The following is a 25,526-nucleotide window of genomic DNA, read 5'->3' on the forward strand; positions in this document are numbered from 1 at the left end:
GCATCCTCTGACAGGAACTGAATCTACTGCTTCTAGAACAGGGACTACCCTGACCGGCGAGCTCCTGCCCACCTGTGATTGACCCCAAGTCAATGATCGGCCTGACTTTCACTGCCCACCGGCACGTATTCCCTGACCTTTGTTCCACATTTTCCTTAGATAAACCTAGAAGTATTTTGGGCACTTTGGAGACAGTCTTTGAGATGCTAGTCTGCTGTCTTCCTGGGCCTCACTGAAATAAATTCCTTTCTTGTTTCCCCACCACTCATCTCTCTGCCTTTGGATTTTGTCAGTGGTGGGTGGCTGAACCCTGTCTGTGTGGGACCCCTGGAGCCAGGTGTTCTAGCACCCCTGTACCCCGGTTATAGATGGCCCTGCAACATTTAGATTTAGCAAGTGGAGATTTCTGGTGACTTTGAGGTAGCCATTTCACTGGAAGGGGCAGCAGCCACCTTAGAATGGATTAAAGAGAGAATGGAAGGTTAGAAAAGTGAGACAAAAGACGTCTTTCAGGACTTCCTAAAGTCTTCCAAAAGTTCCAAGCCTTCCAGGATCTGTAGTTCAGTGAAAGGAAAAGAACAGTATGTGCACTATGGTACTATTGCTAGATGCTTTGGTATGTATATCTCTCCAAGTACAGGAAGCCAAGAGGATGCACAGTGGGAAGAGATGGGCATTTAAGGATGGGTGGGATTGGGTGCTGATCCAGTAGAGAGAAAGAGAATAATAATGCAGAAGACAAAGGCTAATTCTAGAAGGCGAGTGCCTGCGGTGAGAGGGGAGCCCAGCCATCCAGCTCTCTTGAGGAAGTGCTGCCTGTTGGTAAGTTTGTCTTCACCAAATTAAGGGAGTCTCCACCTGCATAGTCTAAGTGTCTTAGAGTGGGGGGCAGGGCAAACTCGGAATATTTATGAAGTTTTGGAGTCTGTTTGAGGCAGGACTTTACATAGGGGCCACAGTGGGGCTTTGATTAGGATTAGATAAGAATCGTGATATGATAGTTCAGGATCTGTGGACACAGAGAAGGAAGACAGAGAGGGTACAGCTGAAGGCAAATTGGCAGATTTGGTTAAAGGAAGAGGTTTAGGGGCGCCTGGGTGGCGCAGTCGGTTAAGCGTCCGACTTCAGCCAGGTCACGATCTCGCGGTCCGTGAGTTCGAGCCCCACGTCAGGCTCTGGGCTGATGGCTCGGATCCTGGAGCCTGTTTCCGATTCTGTGTCTCCCTCTCTCTCTGACCCTCCCCCGTTCATGCTCTGTCTCTCTCTGTCCCAAAAATAAAATAAAAAACGTTGAAAAAAAAATTAAAAAAAAAAAAAAGGAAGAGGTTTAAAGGAATTACTTGCAACTGATTAACTCTATTTTCATTAATATTCCTGGTAAAGTTTGAAGCAAGGTCATCAGTTAAGAGTGAGGGGGTGCCAGGGGTGCAGAAAGCCTGAAGAGGAGAGAAAGGGAGAAGCCATCACTTTGGAGAGTAACAAGAGAAGGTTCTATGCAAGGTAGTACCAATATAGGCGTTTGACTGGTGTGCTCCTGGCCTCTCAGCTAAAAGGCAATCCCCTGAAAAGTTACTAATCTCCCAGAAGCAATCCACCTTTCCCCACAAAAAGCATTTTAAAACCATGGTCACTCCCAAGGCAGCTGTGCAACTGCCTTGTGAAGTGAAGTTCCTCAAAATGTCACTATGTCAACAAAGGTTTTTACTTCTCATTTTAGGACTAACCACCTATTAGAAGACTTTTCCAGATTAGGAGGTAGTTAGCCACAAAAGTGACTTCAGGTTTCTACAACTTCAAACATGGAGAATCATCCAAAACTTTGAAATTACAATGTTTTCTGGTTTCCAGTCTTCTCAAGGTTTTAAGGATCTTAAGACCAAGGTTTTTTGTTTGTTTGTTTGTTTGTTTTGTTTTGTTTTGTTTTAATGTTTATTTTGAGAGAGAGAGAAAATGCAGAATACAAACCAGGGAGGGACAGAGAGAGAATCCCAAGCAGGCTTTGTGCTATGAGCACAGAGCCCAACACAGGGCTCAATCTCACAGACCATGAGATTGATAAAGTTTGGGTAATGGGGGTTTGTGGAGTTCAGAGCTGATGGCCAAGAAAGAATTCTATAAGATGTCTTTGGTGCAAAAAAGTGATTTTATTAAAGCACAGGGACAGGGCCGTGGGCAGAAAGAGCTGCACTGGGATTGTTGGGGGAGTGACTGTTTTGTTGGGTCAGGAGAGATAAAGTCAAGAGAGAGTTTCCAAAGAGACTTTCATATGCTAAAGACTTACTGGAGGCCTAGCTATTGCCAAGCTAAGGTTGTTTTTCCCTCTAGCAAAGCAGTAACATTAAGATAGTAGGGAGTTCCTGGACTTTAGGCTACAAAGGGATTGCCTTTTTCTGGTAAACTGGTGGAAACTTATCAGTTTAACCGTTTGTTTTTGTTTTTGTTTTTGTCCTTTTCTGTTTTGGGGTAGCTGGGAGTGTCCAAAAAATATCACCATATCCCACGGGAGATGGGGGATGGGAGGTAGTGGTGTGCTAGCTTGTGCTTTGCCCCTCACCCCGCCTCACATGCTCCCTCATCAAGATCATGACCTGAGCTGAAATCAAGAGTCAGACACTTAACCGACTGAGCCACCCAGGCTCCCGCTTAAGACTAAGTTTTAATCAGATGTCAATGAGCAATAAGACTTCTTCTTCCCCAGAGTCTCTACAAAGAACAGGGGAATGTCTGCTGCCATTTCCAGGTTGCTCCTCTCCTTGTGACTTGTGTAGCCTTGACACATAGCAAACATTCAATAAATAGTAGTTGTCATAGAATCCACATCATCCTTTATTTGCTTTCTAGTATCTTAGCCTAAGCAGAGAAGACAAAAGAACTCAATGCATGGGACACACTTACACACTTGAGGCACTGGGGATTTCTAGACCTATTTGGAAAGAATTTGAGTTTCCTCAGAGATGGGGTTTAGAGAAATGCTGCTTTGGAAGGTTGGTTTTGTTTTGTTTTGTTTTGTTTGACCCCAGTTCTCACTCAAGGTGAAGCTGGTGAGAAATAGGGAACAGACATCCCAGGTAAATCTGACAAAAAAATGCTTCATAGGTTGTGTTCATTCAATAGTGAACAAAATGAGACAATCAGTAGTTCTATAGGCTCCTTGTGTGTGTGAGAGACAGAGAGGTCCAAGCCTCACCATATTGAATGATGAAGACATGCTAAAAACTGGTATAAAGTTGGGGCATAAAGATTCACATCTAACAAACTGAACCATGTCATTCAAAAGATAATTGGAAGATTCATAAAACATATTAATTCATAGTGCACTATAAGGATGGCAACCAGGAAGGGATACACATTTCAAATTGTGTGATAAATGCCTTCTGTTCTCAGTCTTTTCTGTATCTCTGGGGGTGGTAAGAGTAATTTCATTTGGAGACAAGTGTAAAAGTCTACATTCTGTTAAAAAAGAAACAGCAGGCCCAAAATGGAGTCACTTCTGCGGAGCTGGGTACCAGCAAACCAAGACTTAATACCTAACTTAATTGCAGTTTTAGCCTCTCCCAGGAATGGAATTTTACACCAATCAGTCTGGAATTTCCTGGTCAACACTTGTGAGTTAATCTGCAGAGTATATCTCCACCCTTTCCCCAAGGAAGGTGACCTTGCCTGAAATGATCCTTTCTTTTCTTTATGACATTCTTGTCCCTGCCCCCTTCTGCCTATAAACACCTTCCATTCTGTATGGTTCCTCAGAGCTTCTTTCTACTTGCTAGATGGATGCTGCTCACTTCATGAATCAACGAATAAAGCCAATTACATATTCAAATTTACTGTGTTGGGTTTCAGTTTTTTAACAACTCCAAGCCTTGAATGCTAGCCCTGGGTAGCCCTGTTCTGGGGATGCCCTCGTCATTGCTTATTGCAAAGAATATATCTCCTTTAATGACTATAAAATGGAAAATAACTAAATAAAATAGCACAAAACAAAACCAAAGTTACTCATTCTGCCAGAATTACAAAACCAAATCCAAATCCATTCAGTTATTTCTGAGCATTTTGGAGTTTGCTATTACCTATTAATTTTCTTATGGTTTGTGTACAAGAGGTTGTGAGACAGGGAAACTGAAGGGACCTCCATAAAAGACTTTTTTTTTCCAGCCTCTGTTCTTGCTAGGACCTACATCACCACCTCACATATACCTTAATGTATGCCCTCCTTGTACAGGTCAAGGAGTTAATGATTTCTTTGGAGTGTTTCAGCATAATAGGAGTGACAGAGTGAGATCCTCATGAATGCCTTCCGAGACCACTGACCCCATACACCTTGACACCAAGAACTCTGGCTCCAGGGCAAAAGTGACTTATGGAGGACACCTGAGCAATTGTCTTTGTTCTACCAGTTCCCAGATGCCTGAGAAGACACCTGCACTAGACCACAGTCCTTGATAAAATCCCCAGACCCCAGTAAAAGATAAGACTTTCTCCTTTTCTTTCTGAGTCTCCCAGACACTCTGTACCTGCTCTCTTTCTATATCTTCAGTAAACTCTTTTCTCACTTCCTCTTGGCTCATGTTTGATTTCCATCCTGTGTAAAGCCAAGGACCCTCTTGTCTGGTCCTGCAAGACCCACTCTGGGTCCTTGGACCCAAGCAGGCTGCATCAGTTGGAACAAGTTAATTAGTTTTTTAAAGTCTGAAGTACAAATAAAATAATTTTTTCAATTACTTATTCACAAGTAATATTGACAATGCAGGATGATGAATGAAGTATTCTACTCTGAGAATCTCTGGAACACACCATAAAACACCTCTGGGAGTGGATATATTCTGATTTGAGAGGTCTTGACATGAAACTACAGGTATAGACCACTAAATGCACATTTTAGTTTTCATTTAACTGTTTAGCATGTTTCAGCTGTATTGAAATTTATTTAAGAATTTCACCTACTATCCTACACACAAAATACTAGGTGAGCCACTATAGGTGGAGGGGGGAATAATAGAGGTAATTAAGACTGACTCTAGGGTCAAGGATTTTGCACTTGAATCAAGATGATGCTTACCATCCATATAACATCATGCTCAGTCTTAAACAAATCTATAGTTCCTTTCCATTTAAAGTTAAAGAAGTATCATGCTATGAAACTTCATTCTGTGAAGTTGAAAATGGGGAAAGACTTGAATTCCCCTTCAGGACAAGGAATGGTGCAGCAGGAAGATGAGTCTTCATACCTATTAATGTATTTCCAAGGCAATACACCTTCATCAGAACTGCTACCTGGCTGACAGTGATTGTATGATCACCTAATTTCAGAGATGGTAAAGTGGGAAAAATTATAACAGTAAGCACCCACTACCCACCACTCTGTTGAGATACAGATCAGTTCCCCATATTGTCATGGCAATATGTCAAGATAGATATGGATATAGATATAGATATAGATATAGATATAGATATAGATATAGATATAGATAAAACTACCCACCACATGTCCCTCCTTCCACCCTAGAGACAGCCATTCTCCTAAACTTTGAGTTTAACATGTTTCCTCTCCAGTTTTCCCAAATTATGTACCCGGAACAACATTGTTTGTTCTTGTTTATGATTTGATCAATAAGTAGAACTATATCACACATGTTCTTGTTTGACTTCTTTTACTCAACCCTGGTTGAAAGTCATCCATGACAATGTGTAGGCTGCTATTCATTTTCATTGCTATATAGTGCCTCACTGCCTGCTTATTCCAATATTTCTCAATTTTTCTCAGGTCCTGCTGTAAGTCTAGCTATGACTAAAGCTGAGAAGAGTGAGGCTTATTGTGGCCAAAGCCTCATCATCATCATTATCATCATAATTTATGAGGGATTGATTGGAATGCCAAGAAAATTTAGAAGCCATTTAATATGAAAAGTTTGAAAGCTATTTAGTAGAACCAGTGAGAAATCATGAATAAAAGAAAGCATCCTTCAGAAAAGTTAGAGAGGTAGAATCTTTATGATTAACTTTTGGGATCTTGGAAGTGACAAAACCAGAAGATCAAAGATGAAAGAATGTTTGGCTTATGAACTAAAACAGGAAAGCCAGAAGCTAGAAATAAAGTACAGGTAGAATATCCAGGTATAGGAAATAGGTTGAGGATAATAAGGGAGTACTTTTCATTAGAACCTTTGAAAAGGTGATCATCACAATTTGAAACTGCGCACTGTCTAGGGGTGCCTGGGTGGCTCAGTTGGGTAAGCCTCAGACTTCAGCTCATGTCATGATTTCACAGTTTGTGAGTTCAAGCCCCGCATCTGGCTCTATACTGACAGCTCAGAGCCTGGAGCCTTCTTTGGATTCTGTGTTTCCCTCTCTCTGCTCCTCCCCTGCTCATGCTTTCTCTCCCTCTCTCAGAAATAAAGAAACATTAAGAAAATTTTTTTAAAAAATGAAATTGTGCACCGTCTAAAGGGAGTTTAGGGTAGAGGGCTCAGAACATAGTCTTGGAAAATGCCAAAGTAACGTATCACAGCAGCTTTTTCCTGTTAGAATAGGACACAACTCTCTCTTCAGAGTTTCCCTCAAGTGTTTCTGGAGTTCTTGAGAACTTCCATTTCCCCTTTTCTGGTTAGTTCTTCTTTGCTGGCTACCGCTGTGGCTTCCTTCTCCTGTGAGTGGTCCTATCGCCTCTGCTAGGCAATATGCCACTTCTCTGGCTCTTGTCCCTGGTGTGGTACTCAAACTGCAACATTCAATGGCAGTGTAGACATGACTTAGGAGGACCCCAATGCAACATGACAGGTGTCCCTCAAAGAATAGCCTCCAGAATTTAGAGAAAATAAATTTCTGTTGTTTAAGTCACCAAGTCTGTTGTACTTTGTTATGTCAGCCCTAGCCAAATAGTACACTCCCTTTTGGAGATGGCCTGTATTAGAATGGAACCAGGCTGGCAGGCTCTCCTACTAACAGACTTCACACTACACTTTGGGTCACTTCTCCCCACAGACAAAGGCTTGTTACTCCTAGGTCAAATGTGTCATGCTGGATTCTCAGGAGACACACAATATCTCATACATAGACACAGCTGGTGGGTTTGTCCTATAAGATCTTCAGACTTGCGTGGGCATGTCTAAATTTAAATAGTAGACTTGGGGCACCTGGGTGGCTCAGTTGGTTAAGTGTCCGACTTTGGCTCAGGTCATGATTTGTGAGTTTGAGCCCCACATCTGGCTCTCTGTTCTCAAGCACAGAGCCCGCTTCAGATCCTCTGTTCTCTTCTCTCTCTGCCCCTCCCCTGCTCACACACTCTCTCTCAAAAATAAACATTTAAAAAATAAATAAGCAGTAGACTCCAACTGCAGTAACATTTATTGGGTGGGTAAAGGAGCTTGTGATAGGAAGAAGCAATTAGAAACAGGAGAAACAGAAAGAAGCAACAAACACTGAGTGTTAATACGTATTGTTAACCACACAAGAACATTTACATGTTATTCTATTAATTAATTTATTCATTCAAAAATACTTATTATGTGCCTATGATATGCTAGCTATTATGTGAGGAGCTAGGCTACAAGGCAAACAATAAAAGAGAAATCCCTGCCCTGGGGTGGGGGTGGGGGGGCACGTAGCTTCCAATCTAAAAGGACATACAGAGATGTGGAAAACAAAGATAATTACAATGGCACATGATGAAGATTCTGATGGAAGAATGATAGCATCCATGAGAAGACAGAGGAAGGATTATGTATTAGTCTGCTAAGGCTGTCAGAGCAAAACACCACAGATGAAGTAGCTTATACAACAGAAATTTATTTTCTCAGTTCTGGGGGCTAAAAGCCCAGGATCAAGTTTGGCAGAATCGGTTTCTCTTAAGGTCTCTATCTCCTTGGCTTATAGATGGCTACCTTCTCACTGGGTCCTCACATGGGCTTTTCCCTGGTGTCTCTTCTTCTTAGGAGGATCCTAGTCTTCCAGGATTAGGATCCCACTCTTATGACCTCATTTAACCTTCATTCCCTCCTTCACGACCCTCTCCCACAGAGAGTTACATCGAGGGTTGGGGCTCCAACATATTAATTTTGGAAAAACACAGTTCAGTCCAAAACAGACTAATTTTTCTGAAGCAAGTCTCATTCAAAGTAAAATCTTAAGTTTGCATGAAAACGATCCCAGGTAAAAGTGTGGGAGAAGCATGCTTCAAACTACAGATAAAGCATAGTCAAAGACCAGGGTGAGGGAGGTGCTTTGGTGGCTCAGTCGGTTAAGTGTCTGACTTCAACTTGGGTCATGATCTCACAGTTTGTGGGTTCAAGCCCTGCGCTGGGCTCTGGGTTGACAGCGTGGAGCCTGCTTGGGATTCTATCTCCCTCTCTCTGCACCTCCTCTGCTCACTCATGCTCTCTTTCTCTGAAAATAAATAAACATCTTTTTTAAAAGCATTTAGGGGTGCCTGGTTGGCTCAGCCAGTTAGGCGTCTGACTTCGGCCCAGGTCATGATCTCATGGTTTGTGGATTTGAGCCCTGTGTCAGGCTCTGTGCTGACAGCTCAGAGCCTGGAGCCTGCTTCGGGTGCCTGGTTGGCTCAGCCAGTTAGGCGTCTGACTTCGGCCCAGGTCATGATCTCATGGTTTGTGGATTTGAGCCCTGTGTCAGGCTCTGTGCTGACAGCTCAGAGCCTGGAGCCTGCTTCGGATTCTGTGTCTCCCCCTCTCTCTTTCTGCCTCTCCCCTGCTCATGCTCTATCACTGCCTCTCAAAAATAAATAAACATTAAAAAAAATCTTTAAAATAAAAGCATTTAAATTGGCAACATTGTGAAGAATTAAAAAAAAGAAGATCAGGGCACAAGAAAGGATATGGCAAGGTAGGGAACTAAAGGTAGTTTCCCCATTAATCTAGAGAGAGATAAGCAGACAACTTGGGAAGACCTTGAACATCATGATAGAACTGGGGCTTTATCTTAGGGCAGTAGGAAGGCAATAGCTGTAAGCAGGAGAGTGCCATAATCAAATTTGCACTGATCACTTTGGCTTTAGCATGGACAGTAAACTGAAAAGTGGCAGCACTGGAGACAGGAAGACAACCTAGAAGTCTCTTATAATGAGATAGGCAAGCTGGTAGTGGGAATGGAGAGAAATATGCAGAATTGAGAACCCCTCATGATGTAGAATTGACAGGACTTGCTAATGGACTGGGAAAGGAGGACTAAATGGAGGATGGTGCCGGGTTTCTGAGTTGGGCAAATGGGTGGGAAGCTGGTGCCACACCCTGAGATAAGGAACAAAGAAACACGTGGTCAGGGGCAGGGAGGATGGTGAGCTCAGTCTTCAATATATTGAGTTTTAGCTGTATGAGTCATACAAGTAAGGATGTTCACAGCCTTATCAGCTAGTTATTTCGGCCCCTGGTGTAGAGATGAGATTAAAAAAACAAAACTGGTATTTCAAGAGGTTGAATTAAGAGGTTGGATGAAGTGGAATCAACACGTTTATCTGACTCCAAGGGCTATGCTTTTTCTACAATAGCCCACAAAATTTTACCCAAAGATCTAGGGTGGCTGAGTGGCTCAGTCAATTGAGCATCTGACTCTTGATTCCAGCTCAGGTCTCATGATCCCAGGGTCCTGGGATCAAGCCCCAAGTCAGGCTCTGCACTAAGCGTGGAGCCTGCTTAAGATTCTCTCTCTCTCCCTCTGCCCCTCTCCCCCAATCACATGCATGCTCTAAAATCAAAAATAGAAAAATAAGAGTCAAATATACTTCAAAATTCAGAATTTTCTGAATTTTCAAAAGTTCATATGGTGCTTATACTGCATATTACAGAACAGAGACTGGGGCAGTATCTCATAATAAATATTTGCATTAACAAATCCTCAATGAATCATGTAAACATGAGTGGGATAAAGAAGGAGTAAATAGTCTCATAATAGGTCAGAATGGGTTTTGCCACCAAATAATTAATATAAAAACTTTCTGTTTTCAGGGAGTACTGGATTCTGGAATTGTGGCTAAAGGTGTACTTTCCAGGGTAATGCAAAGTCATGGAAGTCAATGAAACAGAGTTTCCAGAAGAAAGTGGTGGCTAGTGATATCAAATGTTACTGAGAGGTGAAGGGCATAAATTGAAGAAAAGTCATTAGATGTGGTGATCAAAAAATTAACAGAGATGTCAGGAGAATATCCCTTACCAGGATAAAGTAATGGGAGCACAAATCAACTTTGAAAGAGGTGAACAGTAAGAAAAACTACACATCAACAGATGGTTAAAATGATAAAGACAAAAAATACAATGTATTGACAGCAATTTAAAGCAAATGGCATTTTCATTCACTGTCAGTGTTAGTGTAAATTGGCATAAGCATTTTGGAAAACCGGCTTTATCTACTAAATCTGAACATACACATACCTGTTATGCCCAGAATTCATGATCCCCCAAAGACCACTAGGGAGCCGAGTCCGATGCAAAAGCAAAGGGCCTTTATTTGAGCTAGCTGGAGCTCAACCCCCTACCTGCACCGACCAGTGGTGAGATGAGATGAGATGAGAGTGAGAGTGAGAGTGGGGGAGAGGGGGAGAGTGAGAGTGTGGGGGAGAGGGGGAGAGGGGGAGAGGGGGAGAGGGGGAGAGTGAGAGTGTGGGGGGAGAGGGGGGAGAGGGGGGAGAGGGGGGAGAGGGGGGAGAGGGGGGAGAGGGGGGAGAGGGGGGAGAGGGGGGAGAGGGGGGAGAGGGGGGAGAGGGGGGAGAGGGTTATCAAAAGCACAAAGGTTTTATAGGGATCATGACCTTAGCCGATTGGCTGGGGAAGGGTCATGGCCTCAGCCGATTGGCTGGGGAAGGATAGCACAATGGCTGCCAAGGTGTGGTCCCAGATCAGCAATTATCAGCTTCACCTGGAACTTGTTAAAAATGCAAATGTTGGGCCTGGTGGTCACAGACCTACTGAATCAGAAACTCTGGGGGTGGGGTTCAGCAATCTGTGTTTGAACAAGTCTTCCAGGAGATTCTGATGCACCTGAAGTTTAAGAACCACTGTGTCTGAGGATCTCTAACATGTTTGGCCTCGGTGTATACAGAACATTTCTCACTGGTCACCTATTAACCATTGGCTGTCAGCCTTGCTGTGCTATATAAACACCTAGCACCAAACACCATCCCCAGAGACTCTGATTAATTGGTTTGGGTAGGGGTAAAATGCTCCCAGGTCATTCTAAGCCTGGACAGGGTTGAGGGCTCCTGCCTCTGGCCCCTACCTGAGAGAAGCCCTCCTTCTTCTACTCACACTTTCCACGCCTCTCACACTCCCCTTCCTCCCACCTCAGACTTAGGAAGAATGCATCAATCGGTAGCCTGCTTTCTTAGAAAACATAAGTTACTCAAGGGGAGGATGTGTGGTCTGAGGTTTGAGCAGGAACTTCTTTCTGTGGCCATGTTGGGGACATAGTCACTAGTCAGCCGGCCTAGGTCTGCTCTTCATACCCAGCAATCCTCGCCCTATGTATATCCTCAGCAGAAATGCATGCATATCTGCTCCAAAATATATGGACAAGAATGTTCATATTAGCTTTGTTTTGTAGTAGTGGTGGGTTCATGGGTGTTTATTATATTCCAAATACATCAGTTACAAATAAATAAAAAAGTGCCCTGCATGGATTACTAATGATGTATGGTCATGAACTAAGGATTATAATTGACTCAAATCTTCACTGAGGTCCACAAGAAAGGGGAGAGGTGTAAGTTGTTAATGAGAATGGTCCCTGAGGAGGCACTACTCCTTCCAAGCAAAGGAAGAGGTAACAGGTTGAGAGTCAATCTTGAGATGAAAACTGTGTGACTGCACGTGTAGTGGAGAGAGAGCTTGGGCCCCTGTTATAGATCTTCTATGCCAAGCCTAGACTGCTCTTCTCTCGAGTTCTTTTACAGACTTCTATCTTAAGTCATTTTTATTCTGGGACTTTGTATTATATGCAGGAAAATGCAATTCATAACTAATAAGTTCTATTAAATTCTCCATTTGATTTGGTCTAGTCAAGGCTGGTTTCTGCTATTTGCAACAAAAAGAGTAACAATTAAAATAGGTGGCACAAGATTCATGGTCATAAAATCAAAATTTGATGTTCTTTATATTACTTACTTTAAGGCTTCTTATAAGTGAATATACGAAGAAAGTACATTTAATATATATATCTAGGGGTGCCTGGCTGGCTCAGTCAGTAGAGTGTGCAACTCTTGATCTCAAGGTTGTGAGTTCAAGCCCCACGTTGGATGTGGAGTCTATTAAAAAAAAAAAATATATATATATATATATACACACACACATATATACATATACACACGCACACACAATGGTTTATTTTTTTATGTTTATTTATTTCTGAGACAGAGAGACAGAGCATGAGTGGGGGAGAGGCAGAGAGAGGGAAACACAATCAGAAGCAGGCTCCAGGCTCTGAGCTGTCAGCACAGAGCCCAAAGCGGGGCTTGAACTCACAAACCATGAGATCATGACCTGAGCCAAAGTCGGTCGCACAACAAACTGAGCCACCCCGGCACCCCCACAATGATTTTAAAAAGTGTAATCAATGATTAAAAACAGAGTAGGAGATAGGGGTGCCAGGGTGGCTCAGTTGGTTAAGCATTCAGCTTTGGCTCAGGTTATGATCTCATGGTCCATGGGTTTGAGCCCAATGTCAGGCTCTGTGCTGACATCTCAGAGCCTGGAGCCTGCTTCAGATCCTGTGTCTCCCTCTCTCTCTGCCCCTTCACCACTCACACTCTGTCTCTCTCTGTCTCTCAAAAATAATAAATGTCAAAAAAAATTTTTTTTAATAAAAAAAATAAAAATAAAAATAGAGTAGGAGAGTGGACAACTGGCCAAGACTCTCAAAAAGTAAATGTCACGAAAGAAAAAAAAAAGTCAGGATTTATCTAGATCAAAAGGAAATTAAGAGAATTAAGAGACATAACTATTATATGCAAAATGTGGACTCTGATGGGATCTTGACCTGCTATAATTCTGGCATTTTGCGGGCAGTTGGGGAAATCTGACTATGGTATAGGTTGATGTTAAGGAATTGATGTTAATTTTGTTATGTACAACTAAAGTATTATAAAGTAGGGAAAATGCTCTTATTTTTTAGAGATGAATACTAAAGTAATTAGAGGAAAGTAAAATATTATTTATAATTTACTTAAAAATTTTTTAGCTAACAATAGATGGAGAAAATATGGTAAAATGTTAACTGCCAAATACAGAGTTTGTATATACTGGTGTTCGTGATACTATTATATTTGAACATTTTCATATGTGATACAAACAGTGCATCTATGCAAAAAAGGCTTTGTTTATACAATTACAAAATGTACTTCCTATGTAAGTACCGTGCGCTGTGCGCTGATTGAGCCACTGGATCTCCTAAAATATACTTCCTATTAAACACAGACAATAATTACGATTCAATTGAGTAGGATATTTACTCTGTCATAATTGAAGAATTTAAAAGAGTTCTGTAAATTATTTCACCACTGTGACCAAAAATTCTCCAATTGGTTTATTTCCCCGATTATTTTTCTCCCTTCCCCCAACACCCAAACTGGAAAAGAATAGTGTGATGAACATGGCAGTCAAGCCATGGAAGCCAATCAGAGTCCCTCAGGTTTTAGAACTGGTGAGAGAGAATTCGGCACGGAATAACCTAAGTGTCTGGTCAAGGCTGAAGACTGGCCAGCCTCCGGGTACGCAATGAAAATTCTCTGGCCGTAGTCCCAAGGTCCTAACATCTGAGGTTTACCATTCTCCCCACGGTTGCTTCTGGACTGAATGTCAACAGCATATGATGTAAACATGTCAGGATAGAAAGTACAATGTATTTGTCATACTTTCCTTCCTTCCCCTTCCTCCTTCTCCTCCTCCTCCCTCCCTCTTCTCTCTCTCTCCGTTTCTCTCTTTCTTTCCCTTTCTTCCTGTCTTCTTCTGTCTTCCTCTTCCTCCTCTTTTCTCTTTCTCTCCCTCCCCCCCCCCCCCATCCTCTCCCTCTCTCCACCCCCATCTCCCCTGCCTTTTTACTGTTTGTTTGTTTTAGAATCATTTGCTACAGGATTCTAAGAGGGTTTTCCAGTTCCTTGAAGGGTGGGGAAAGTACAATGACTTGTGGAAAGACCATCTCAGAAGTAAAGAGTACAGTGAAAGTGAGAGGTAAAATATCCAATTAGTGGTAAAATTCTTATTTTGTCTGTACCACTTTGCTATGACCCCTTCCTTCCCTGAAGCCCTTACATGTCTTCTCAGAACTGTCAATCAAAGGTCTCCTGTGCTAGTGCTGCTTAGGTAGAATGGCAGCAGGAAGCATGGACACAGAGGCACTAAATAGGTTAACAATGGACTTGAGAATTTTGACAACCTTGGAAAATACTTTTTAAAAGGAAACTTGAGGCAAATCTTTCCTAGAAACTTAAGGAAGAAAATTCTCTAAACTTCTGCCTTATGACTTCAATCATTTCTTCTCTACCTTTCAGTTTCTAAGTCTCCCCTCATCTATATTTATTTAAGAGTAACCAAACCTTATCATCTTCCAATATCTCATGATTCCCTTAATCCCTTCTCAATGTGTGACCCCTCAGTTTGAAACTAAGTCCACATGAATCAGCACTTTGCCACAAAGGGTCAGAGCAAGAGGTAGAAATGGAAGTTTGAGGTCAGTGTAATTGGGGGTGGTGACTATAATGGTTGAAGAGGATTTGATTATACATGTCTCAGTGTTCTGAAGTGCTTATAAAAAATATATAGGGGGGAGTGCCTAGCTGGCTCAGTCTGTAAAGCATGCAAGTCTTAATCTCCAGGTTGCAAGTTCAAGTCCAACATTGGGTGTAGAGACTACATTAAAAACAAATTAAAAATCGTGTGTGTATATATACACACACACACATACACACACACACACAGGCACAAGTATATACATATATATATATGAAAAGGGTTTCCTTCATGCCACCACAAATAAACACAGAAGTTATTTTTTCTAGATGGAAACAAAGGAGCCCTGCTGGTGCACCAGCAGACACATAGTCCAAGGACATTTTGGGATTCTGGAGAGTTCTCTTCTGCTCCCTTGTTTGACAAACACTAACCTAATACAAAGTTGGTTGAATTACTGCCTTTCTGCCTTTATTTGACTGACTTTTCCCAGGTGTCAGCTTACTGGGTAAGAAACCTGCCCTGAAATTCTACTTTCCTTGGCCTCTCCTCTGTTGAACTTTGTTGAATAGAATGCCTGACTCCTGCCTAACTTGGCTCTCTTCATCCTGGCTCACGCTGAAGCAACTGGACAGCTTGGCTCAGAGACCGAGGAGTTAGAGCCTGCTACTTCACAGCTACCCTCCCCCTCCCTCACAGAGCCTGTTCCTGCCCAGTCTGGTTTGTGAATAGTTCTTGGCAAATACCCTGGAGGAAAACAGAGCCACTAACAATAGAAACTCCCTTTTTAGCTTGACTGGCTGGGTACTCAGGACTGTGAATTTAGGAAAACCCAAAATAACCTGTGTAATTACAGTGGGTTACCCTAACGGTCTATTTCTGCTATTACCAACATTCAATGTCAATCCAGTAGATATTCAGCGGCTTGTAGCGGAAAGAGTACTGGGCTTAGAGCCAGACAGACCCAGATTTCAGACCTAGTTGGGCTACTTAGCAATTTTATGACATTGGGCAAGTCACTAATTTGAGCCTGTTGGAATTGAATGAGCAACTGTACATGTAAGTGCTTGGAACCCTGCAAAGTGTTCTACAAAGTTAAACCCATTGCTTTTGAGAAATGGGGATTAAAAAAGTTTCAGGAAAAAGAAATTTAAATCTTCAAGAAGCACTTGAATCAACTTGAAGCAAGATAGTGTTCACCCTCTGTTCAACATCAAGCTCAGTCTTAAAAACAGACATCTAAAACTATAGTTAGTTTTCATTTAAAGTTGAAGGCAGTCCTACTTTTGTTCATGATGAATCTGGAAAGGGGAAGAATTTGGTGGCTCCTTTCAAATCAAGGAATGACGAAGCAGGAAGGTAAGTCCTCATACCAAGCAATACAGGTAAGAGGGTTATCCACTTACATGCTAACTGTTCCAGCCAAGTGGTTTTCTCTGAAATTTAGCCATTGTTTCAATTACTTAAATTTTGATTTTATGTATAGTGGAAGAGGTTGGTTCTTCAGACTAAGACATATTTTTGTCCCATATCACTCTTGTTCATACATAAAAAGGTAAACATAAATGAAAGCAATTTGGTTAAAAGTTTTCTTTTCTCCTCTTTTTTTTTTTTTTAACGTTTTATTTATTTTTGAGACAGAGAGAGACAGAGCATGAACAGGGGAGGGACACACAGAATCTGAAACAGGCTCCAGGCTCTGAGCTGTCAGCACAGAGCCTGACGTGGGGCTCGAACTCACGGACCGCGAGATCATGACCTGAGCCGAAGTCGCCGCTTAACCGACCGAGCCACCCAGGCACCCCATCCTCTTCTTTTTTTAAGTAGGTTCCGTGCCCAGTGTGGGGCTTGAACTCACGACCCTAAGATCAAGAGTGGCATGCCTCTGGTTAAAGGTTTTCTTTAAAAACATTTTTTTTTTTTACATTTATTTATTTTTGAGAGACAGAGCACAAGTGAGGGAGGGGCAGAGACAGAATGAATCCAAAGAGAGAGAGACACACAAAATCCAAAGCAGACTCTCTCAGCTGTCAGCACAGAACTGTGAGATAATGACCTGAGCTGAAGTCAGACACGCAACCGACTGAGCCACCCAGGTTCCCCTCTGGTCAAAGGTTTTCTAAGGCAATGCAACTTCATCACAACTGCCACCCGGCTGTCAGTGATTATAAGATCGCTTTATATGTCCTCAGACATAGGAAAATAGGGAAATTACAACAGTAAGCACCCATCTACCTGCCGCCCTGCTTGGATACAGAACAATTCCCCATCTAGTTGGGACTTGCCATCACGTCTGGAAGTACCTTTCAAGGACGTGTGAGAAGCACCTGCCACAACCACTTAAATACCCATTGAGGGCACGTCAGTGGTTCTGCCATAACCATGCTGGCTCCTCACCCTCCTGGGCCCTTGCTGGCTGCTCCTGACATTGCTGTGTTGATGATCTGTCCTCGGCCTGCAGACTTGGTTGCTGCCTTGTGCCCAGCACTGTTGCTGCTGCCCCTGCTGCTACCCTTGTTATTGCCCCTTTGGTGGCCCTGTAGGTTTCCTGACTACAGAAGAGACTGTGCTTTGGGTGGATTCACTGGGCAGTCTATAAACGAAGCAGGTGTGGGAGGCATATTGGACTCCCTTTTCCACGATACAATCAGAGGGGTCCCCCCGGCACCTCAAGGACCATGTGAAGCTTCCTGATACTAACCTTATCCTGATGCCCTTTTCCATGGAGTTCCTGTGCTGAGCAGAAACAACAAAGGTAGAGAAGATGGAGCAGGAGACCAGAAGGGTCTGCTGTCCTCTACTCCTGTAAATGAGCACACCAAAGGCTTATAACTACACAAACTTTTGAGGTCATCAATCGAGGTGACAACAGGTGTGCCTGGGTGGCTCAGCTGGTTAAGTTTCCGACTTCAGCTCAGGTCATGATCTCAGTTTGTGAGTTCGAGCCCTACATTGGGCTTTCTGATGTCAGCATAGAGCCCACTTCAAATCCTCTGTCCTCCTCTCTCTCCTCCCCCTACTCATGTGTGTGCATGCTCTCTCTCTTAAAAATAAATAAACATTAAAACAAAAGATTTTAAAAAACCCATCTGCTTTGATTGGAGCAGTAAGCATTCAAGAAGAGACTGAACTATCATGATGTTATAGATGGGTATGAGGGGCGCTGGGTGGCTCAGTCGGTTAAGCGTCCGACTTCGGCTCAGGTCACGATCTCGCAGTCCGTGAGTTTGAGCCCCGCGTCGGGCTCTGTGCTGGCTGCTCAGAGCCTGGAGCCCGTTTCGGATTCTGTGTCTCCCTCTCTCTCTGACCCTCCCCCGTTCATGCTCTGTCTCTCTCTGTCTCAAAAATAAATAAATGTTAAAAAAAATAAATAAAAAATAAAAAAATAAAAAAAAATAGATGGGTATGAGATTAGAGCAGGTAATATATTAATTTTTTTTAACATTTTTATTTATTTTTGAGACAGAGAGAGACAGAGCATGAACGGGGGAGGGGCAGAGAGAGAGGGAGACACAGAATCTGAAACGGGCTCCAGGCTCTGAGCCATCAGCCCAGAGCCCGATGCGGGGCTCGAACCCACAGACGGTGAGATCCTGACCTGAGCCGAAGTCGGACGCTTAACCGACTGAGCCACCCAGGCGCCCCAAAGAGCAGGTAATATATAAGGAATATCTGAAATTGAGTCTTGTGGTAAATTCTGGAACCTCTCCAATGTGGCAAGTCTGTCAGTGGTGGGCCATTTAGGAATGGATTCTTTAACATGAAATATATTTTCCAGGTGAGCCACAGAAAGCAGAAAGCTTTGCAGCTTTTAAATGTTCTTCCAAAAGCCTCTGGCCCCATCTTGCGAGTTGCAGCAAAGACCTAGTGTGAGCTCTTCTCATCTGACTCAGTAATAGGCATGTCCACTATGTTCCCAGTCAGGAGAGCCTGAGGATTTCTATAACCCTCCACTGATGGTCTCAGGAGATAAATGGGTTTTTCCCAATAGGCAAAGAAGTCGTCCATGTGTCTGAAGGAATACATACCTGCAAGTAGTGAAAACAGCCATTGGCAAGCTTCAAGTGCAGCTGCTGTTTCCCAAATTTCAAAGGAATCAGCTGGGATAGCTCTAAAGTCTTTGCAGGCCTGCGACCTTTTCCTTTGATGACGTGGCCATGTCCCCAGTGCTCTTCATAGCCTATGACTGGTCAGGTCAACAGCATGACAGCAAGTGGCAGAGAACAGGGCTGGTGGATACAATGTCTGTCTCACCACTTGGCTGTGTATATCCATCATGTCCTCTCTTTTGCTGATCTGAAGTTTCTCTCAAACACTGGTGAGTGCTTGAACACCTCATACTCTCCTTCCTTCCTTGTCCATCTGCCACTGAAGTTTCCTTTAGAGGTATTAAAACTGTCCACTAACCATCCACTAGTTATTAGTGCAGTAACATGAATTTACTACCCACATTTATGGTTTATCAAGAAAAGTTCTGCCTCTGGATTTTACTGCCTCAAAGGAGTCTGTAATAGGATTCTTTGCCATATAACAGATTATCTCAAACTTACTGGCTTAAAACAACACACATCCATTATCTCACAATTTCCATGGGTCAGGAGTTTGGGCATGGCTTCAGTGAGTCCTCTGCCCAGGATCTCACAAGGCTGCAATCAATGTGTACACCAGGGCTGTGGTCTCAACTGAAGCTTGGGGTCCTCTTCCAAGCTCACATGACTCTTGATCAAATTCATTTTTTTGAAGCTGTGCAACTCATGGTGCCTCTATCACAGCTCCCTGTCTGTTCCCTTTACAGCATAAATCACAACTAATTTTTTTGTCAGTGAATTCCTTGACAGAAAGAACCTAGCACAGTGGTTTAGCGCACAATTGTTAACTTAATCAAGTATTATATTTGGCTATTTGTAATCCATATTATTTTATTAGTTTGCCAGCACCTTGAGGGCTGAGCCGGTAATTATGTTTCCCCAGTCCAGGGCCTGGCTTAGCGTTGCTCAAATCTGATTTTTGCTTTTGCTTTTTTTTTTTTTTTAACATTTATTTACTTTTGAGAGAGAGCAAGTGAGGGAGAGGCACCAAGAGGGGTACAGAGGCTACAAAGCGGGCTCTGTGCTGACAGCAGAGAGCCCAAAGAGGGGCTCTGACTCACAGACCGCGAGATCATAACCTGAGCTGCAGCCGCAGGCTTAACGCACTGAGCCACACAGGCACCTCTCAAATCTGATTTTTGAAAAATATCAATCAGGTACACGAATAAAGGTGAGGACTGGAGAGTAAGAGAAGGCGTAGCAATCTGAGGGATTTGGGGGAAAAAAAATCATGCTGGAAGAAAACCTGAGAGGCCAAAAGCACAACTCAGCCATTTTACTCAAGTTTCAACAAGGCTGCCCACCCCCGCGTGACGTCAGAGAAGACTTCAAGCAGCTGAAGATACCCCTCTCGCGAGAGGAAAGATAGCCCGCGAGCGAGTGTACACCAGTCCGGCCCCGCCTTCCCTGAGCCCCACCCACTCCCACCTTGAACCAGCCACGTGTGACGCCATGACGCATGCGTGGCCGCGGCGCGGGGGGCGGGTCCGCGGCGCGCCACCGGAGGAGGAAGTGGTGCGGTTGTTGCTCCCTCTGCGCCCACTGCTGGCTCCCGGGGCGCGGAGAGGGGCAGCTGCCGCCGCCGCCGCTCCGTCGCCCTGCTTACTACTGTTTCCCTCCATGTGCTCCGGCGCCCTCGCTCCCCTTCCTCAGGCCGCCGTTTACCCCGGGGTCTATGGAAGTAATGGAAGGACCCCTCAATCTGGTGAGTAGTCCGCTGAGGGTCGTGTCCGCCCTCGGGAGCCTTTGCTTCAGGAGTCCTGTCGCGTCTCCAGCGTGCTGCTGACCCTCGAGGCCGGGAGGCGGGTTTGGCGGGGGGTGGTCCTGAGGGGTGGAGGAGGGGGGCAGGCGTGGTCCCACATCGGCGACGCGCTAGGCGCCCCAGACGTTGCTCCCTCTGGCATCCCCGGGAAGCTATCACGTCTCATTTCCCGGCTCCCCGAAGCGTACCCTGCTGCAGTGCATTGAGTGAGGGGCTTCCACCAGCCGGGAAAGCCACCTACTCTTCAGGCTAGAGGAAGTGCTTCAACGCGCCACGTAACCACCTCTCTGCAGCCTGGAGGGGCACTGAAGCCGGCCAGCGCAGCAGTGGTGTGAAATACTGGTTTTAACTTCTAATACATAGGGTCTGAAGTCTCAGCTTCATTACGGTGGAGAGTTGGAGTAATACCCCCTCTCACCCCCTTCTCTTCCTCCACCCATTCATTTCTCGCCTACATTCAGATGCATAAACTGAGGATCACCCTTCTCGAATAAGTTGGAGACAGCTGGAAGAAAACAGGGCCGTCCCTGATTTTAGCTCCGTTTCATCACTTTAGGCATCGTGAAAATACGGTAGATGTTTGCCCCTTCAGAAAAAGCGCTCATAGGCCATTTACTTATTACTCTAGGCATTTCTGATGATCTCATTAAAACAGAAACGAGAAGCACGAGTTCTTTTCTGACTGACCACTGCATCTTTTGGTTTCCTAGAGGATACCTATTTTGGTTACTTAAGATTCCTTAAGGTTGTAGCCAGACAGGAGGAACTTGTACAGGCACAGGTTTGCATGCCGTTCACTTGCGCTGGTGGGCGATGTTGGCATTGGGGAAAGGGGTGTGTGGAGAATTCGCTTCTCAGGTTGGAACTCTGAATCCTAGTGTCGTGAAAGACCCCCGGCTTCATTTAAACCATTCTATAGAGAAGCAATGGAGCACGGTGGCTTAAGACTATGGATTCTGGAGCTCTACCGCTTCGGTATCAGTTCTGGCTTTGACACTTAATAGCTGTGTGACCTTGGGTACATTTGTTGACCTCACCCTCTTTCCTGGTTTGTTGTGAGGATTAAAGGAGTAAATAGGTGTAAACAGTACCTTGTCCCTAGTACAGTGTAAGAGTTAGCTATTATAGTAATCAGACCATAAGCTCTTAATTTAAAATCTCGTTTGTAAAATGAGGTTTGGATTTGCTGAGCTTGAAAAGCCTAAGATTCTAGGACCTAAAGCTGTTTTTCCCAAATGACTGGTGCCAGGTTAGCTGCTCTGAGAAGCGCCTCCTAGTTTTAAGTTAAGCCCACCCCCACTGGTAAGAGTTGTTTACACTTAAAAAGAATTGGACTAGATTTGTGAGTTTTTAAAAACCAGGGACACATCTTGCACTTTTTGTTTTTAAGGTCACATATAGTTTACAGTGAAATAGAATGGGTGGCTCAATACTGCAACTTCACAGGAATATTATTAGAAATAACCAGCAGTTTACAGAGTGCTTCAAAGTTCAAGTGTCCTTGCAAAATGACCATTGGTTCAGTTCCAGTTAGCTTCACTTTATTTGGCCAGAGGCTGCAGTATATACTGAGCCAAGTGCCCCACTAGTGTATGGTAGCTTGTGAGAAGACGGCAGCTGGGTGAGTTGTAGATGGGGCAGCAGAATCACCAGTTTAGGAAAAATTAGTTCAATGGTGACAATAGTATTTTTATAGAGGAGAATTTTGGAAAGAGCCTCGCTAAGCAGGCTAGGATAAAATGTATGTGGACAAGTATCAGAAATTTGGCATCTTGAACTCTGAAACCATTTGAGATTTGAAAGATCTGAGTTGTAGCCGAGCCGTTAAAAGAGAACAGTTGAACAGAGATTAACATTTAACTTGAATCATTGGAATTGTACTTGTAAATAAGTACCAGTGGCAGGCCTCGGAATTTGTCACTCAGTTTTAAAAGACTGTTTTTGTTTGTTTGTTTTTGTTTTTTGAAGGTGATCACTTTTTTTATGTCAGTTAAACAACTTAGTATCAAGTTGACTGAACCTGAGAAATAGTTCTCAATACTGGGATTTAATGAGTACCTTTGAAAATCCCAGTAGTTTATACAGGCTTTTTCTAATGACATTATAGTGTAGTCCAGATTTGTTGTATAAGGACTTATTACAGTACCTAGATTTATAAATATGTGTTCTCAGAGCATCCTTGGAATTTAGGAAGAACTGCTTCGCAGTTCTACAGAGAAACAAGCCTAGACTGAGAGAAATTAAGTAATGACTTAGATCAGTGGGTCACAACTTATTTTAGTATCATGACCTTTTCTAGCAGTACTTCTGAATTAATGTACAGTACTCACCATTTTCATTTCAATATGTTCCTTATATTGAACTGTGGATTCTGTGTCATTTAGTGTCTCTGCTTTAATGTTGATTCTCTTATGTTATGTTTGGAGTAAAGGCCGTATAGGCTTAACTGCTGGTAGTAGATTTTTAAGATACAGAAAAGACTGGTTCAACTTAGTCATTTTTTAAATTTATTTTTTAAATGTTTATTTTTGAGGGGGGCGAGGGGCAGAGAGAGAGACAGGATCCGAAGCAGGCTCTGTGCTGACAGCAGAGAGCCAGTTGCAGGGCTTAAACTCACGAACTGTGAGATCATGACCTAAGCCACCCAGGTGCCCCAAAATAGTCATTTTCATATGTAATACAGACATTGTATTCTAGTTCTCTTGTTTTTGAAATTGGACAAACGAAAAATAAACTAAATCATATTTCCATCGTTGGGAATAGCTAGTCTTTGGACTGAATAAGTTTTGTTTCATCAGTTTTTTATTTCTTTTTGTGAACTTTTAATATGGACAAATTGTAACTTGTAAAGTTACTTGGTGTGTATTTAGGCCTTTCTTTCCATTTAATTTTGGCAAAGTGGGTGCTGTGCTGGTAGCAAATGTCAAAACTTGTGTGACATAATTTGTAGTTCTTTAATTTGTTTACTGCCTATTTGGGAAGTGATGTCAGACTAATTTACACATGACTGTTGCTCATGCTTTGCTTACCTACTCTGCAGACTCTGAGAACAGGGTCCATGTGACTGTGGCCACAGTTGTATGTTTTTGGCTGTATTAAGGGTGCCGAGAATGTTTGTTGAGTAACTGAGCTTCTCTCTGGAGTGGTCAGTTCTCATCTAAGACAAGGAATCCAATATCATGTTTCAAAGAATGGCCTTTTACATACCTGAATTCTTTGTAATTATCATATCTTAATTATGTTGGCGGTAAAATCTTTAAGGTAAAAACGAGGCTGTTTTGAACCACTTCCTTGTTGCCCTGAAAAATTTCAAGTAAAGTTCATCCTGTCACAAGTTAGGTGGGGCTCAATGGAAGGACTAGGGAAAGGTGGTAGAGCACTAAGACTTACACAACAATTACTAAGTGCTGGGATTGGCATCAGGCACTTTATATATACACTTGACCCTTTTTTAAAAATATTTATTTTTGAGAGAGCACAAGTGGGGGAGGGGCAGGAGAGGGGGACAGGATTCGAAGCTAGCTCTGTGCTGACAGGCTGACAGCAGTGGGCCCAATGTGGGGCCGGAACTCATGACACGAAATCATGACAATAAATGAGAACATAATTTAAATATGCCTCCATTGTATTACCAGTATTTACATAAATTTAAATATTTGTTTCCATGACCCTAACAGCCTTTATTTATTAAATGTTTCACATTTTTATTTAAATTCCAGTATCACCTAATAATAGTTTCAGGAGTAGAATTTAGTGATATCACTTACATATAACACCTAGCTCTCAATCACAAGTACCTTCCGTAATACCTGGCACCCATTTCGCCCATCCCCCTCCCACCTCCCTTTCAGCAACCCTCAATTTGTTCTCTATAGTTAAGAGTCTCTTTTATGGTTTCTTTCTTTCTTTCTTTCTTTCTTTCTTTCTTTCTTTCTTTCTTTCTTTCTTTCTTTCTCCTATGTTCATGTGTTTTGTTTCTTAAATTCCACATATGAGTGAAATCATATGGTATTTGCTTTTCTCTGGCTTCTTTCACTTAGCATAATACATTCTAGCTCCTTCCACATCGACGAGATTTCATTCCTTTTGATGGCTGGATAATATATATACACGATATTCCAGTGTGTGTGTGTGTATACATACATACACATATACACCACATCTTCTTTACCCATCAGTCGATGGATATTTGGGTTCTTTCCATAATTTGGCTATTGTCAGTTTGCATTCCCACCACCAGTGCAAGAGGGTTCTCTTTTCTCCACATCCTCACAAACATCTGTTGTTTCCTGTGTTGTTAATTTTAGTCATTCTGACAGGTGTGGCCTGATACTCATTATAGTTTTGATTTGTATTTTCCTGGTTATTGAAATTGAGCATCTTTTCATGTTTCTGTTAGTCATCTGTATGTCTTTGGGAAAATATCTATTCATGTCATCTGCGTATTTCTTAAAACTGGATTATTTGTTTTTTAGGTATTGAGTTTTATAAGTTCTTTATATATTTTGGATCTTAACCCTTTATCGAATACGCCATTTGCAAATATCTTCTCCAATTGCAGAGGTTGCCTTTTAGTTTTGTTGATTGTTTCCTTCCCTGGGCAGAAGCTTTTTATCTTGAAGTCACAATAGTTCATTTTTGCTTTTCTCTTGCTTCTGGAGATGTGTTTAGTAAGAAGTTACTATGGTAGATGTCAAAGAGATTCTTGCCTGTGTTCTCTGGGATTTTCACTATCTCTTGTCTCACATTTAGGTCTTTCATCCATCTTGGTTTTATTTATTTTTAAATTTAATCTTTTAATGTTTAGTTTTGAGCGAGTGAGTGTGTGATAGAGAGAGAGAGAGAGAGATAGAGCATAGGGGAGGGGAGAGAGAGAAGGAGACACAGATCTGAAGCAGGCTCCAGGCTCTGAGCTGTCAGTACAGAGCCTGACATGGGGCTTGAACTCATGAACCACGAAATCATGACTTGAGCTGAAGTCGGATGCTTAACCACCTGAACCATGCAGGTGCCCTG

At 42.8% G+C, this 25,526-nt stretch overlaps 1 protein-coding gene across 2 annotated transcripts in view; it reads left to right on the top strand.

The window, feature by feature from the left end:
* Positions 1 to 20,234: 20,234 nt before the first annotated feature.
* The window catches only part of NRBF2 (nuclear receptor binding factor 2), a 35,266-nt gene continuing 29,974 nt past the window's right edge, over positions 20,235 to 25,526 (top strand). For both annotated transcript variants that reach the window (XM_007095782.3, XM_007095784.2), the window contains exon 1: positions 20,235 to 20,453. In XM_007095782.3, coding sequence (XP_007095844.1) covers positions 20,424 to 20,453 — 30 coding nt within the window. In that variant the 5' untranslated portion in view covers positions 20,235 to 20,423. The remainder of the gene's footprint in view (positions 20,454 to 25,526) is intronic.

Source organism: Panthera tigris, chromosome D2 (assembly GCF_018350195.1).
Source record: "Panthera tigris isolate Pti1 chromosome D2, P.tigris_Pti1_mat1.1, whole genome shotgun sequence".
NCBI classification, from domain to species: domain Eukaryota; kingdom Metazoa; phylum Chordata; class Mammalia; order Carnivora; family Felidae; genus Panthera; species Panthera tigris.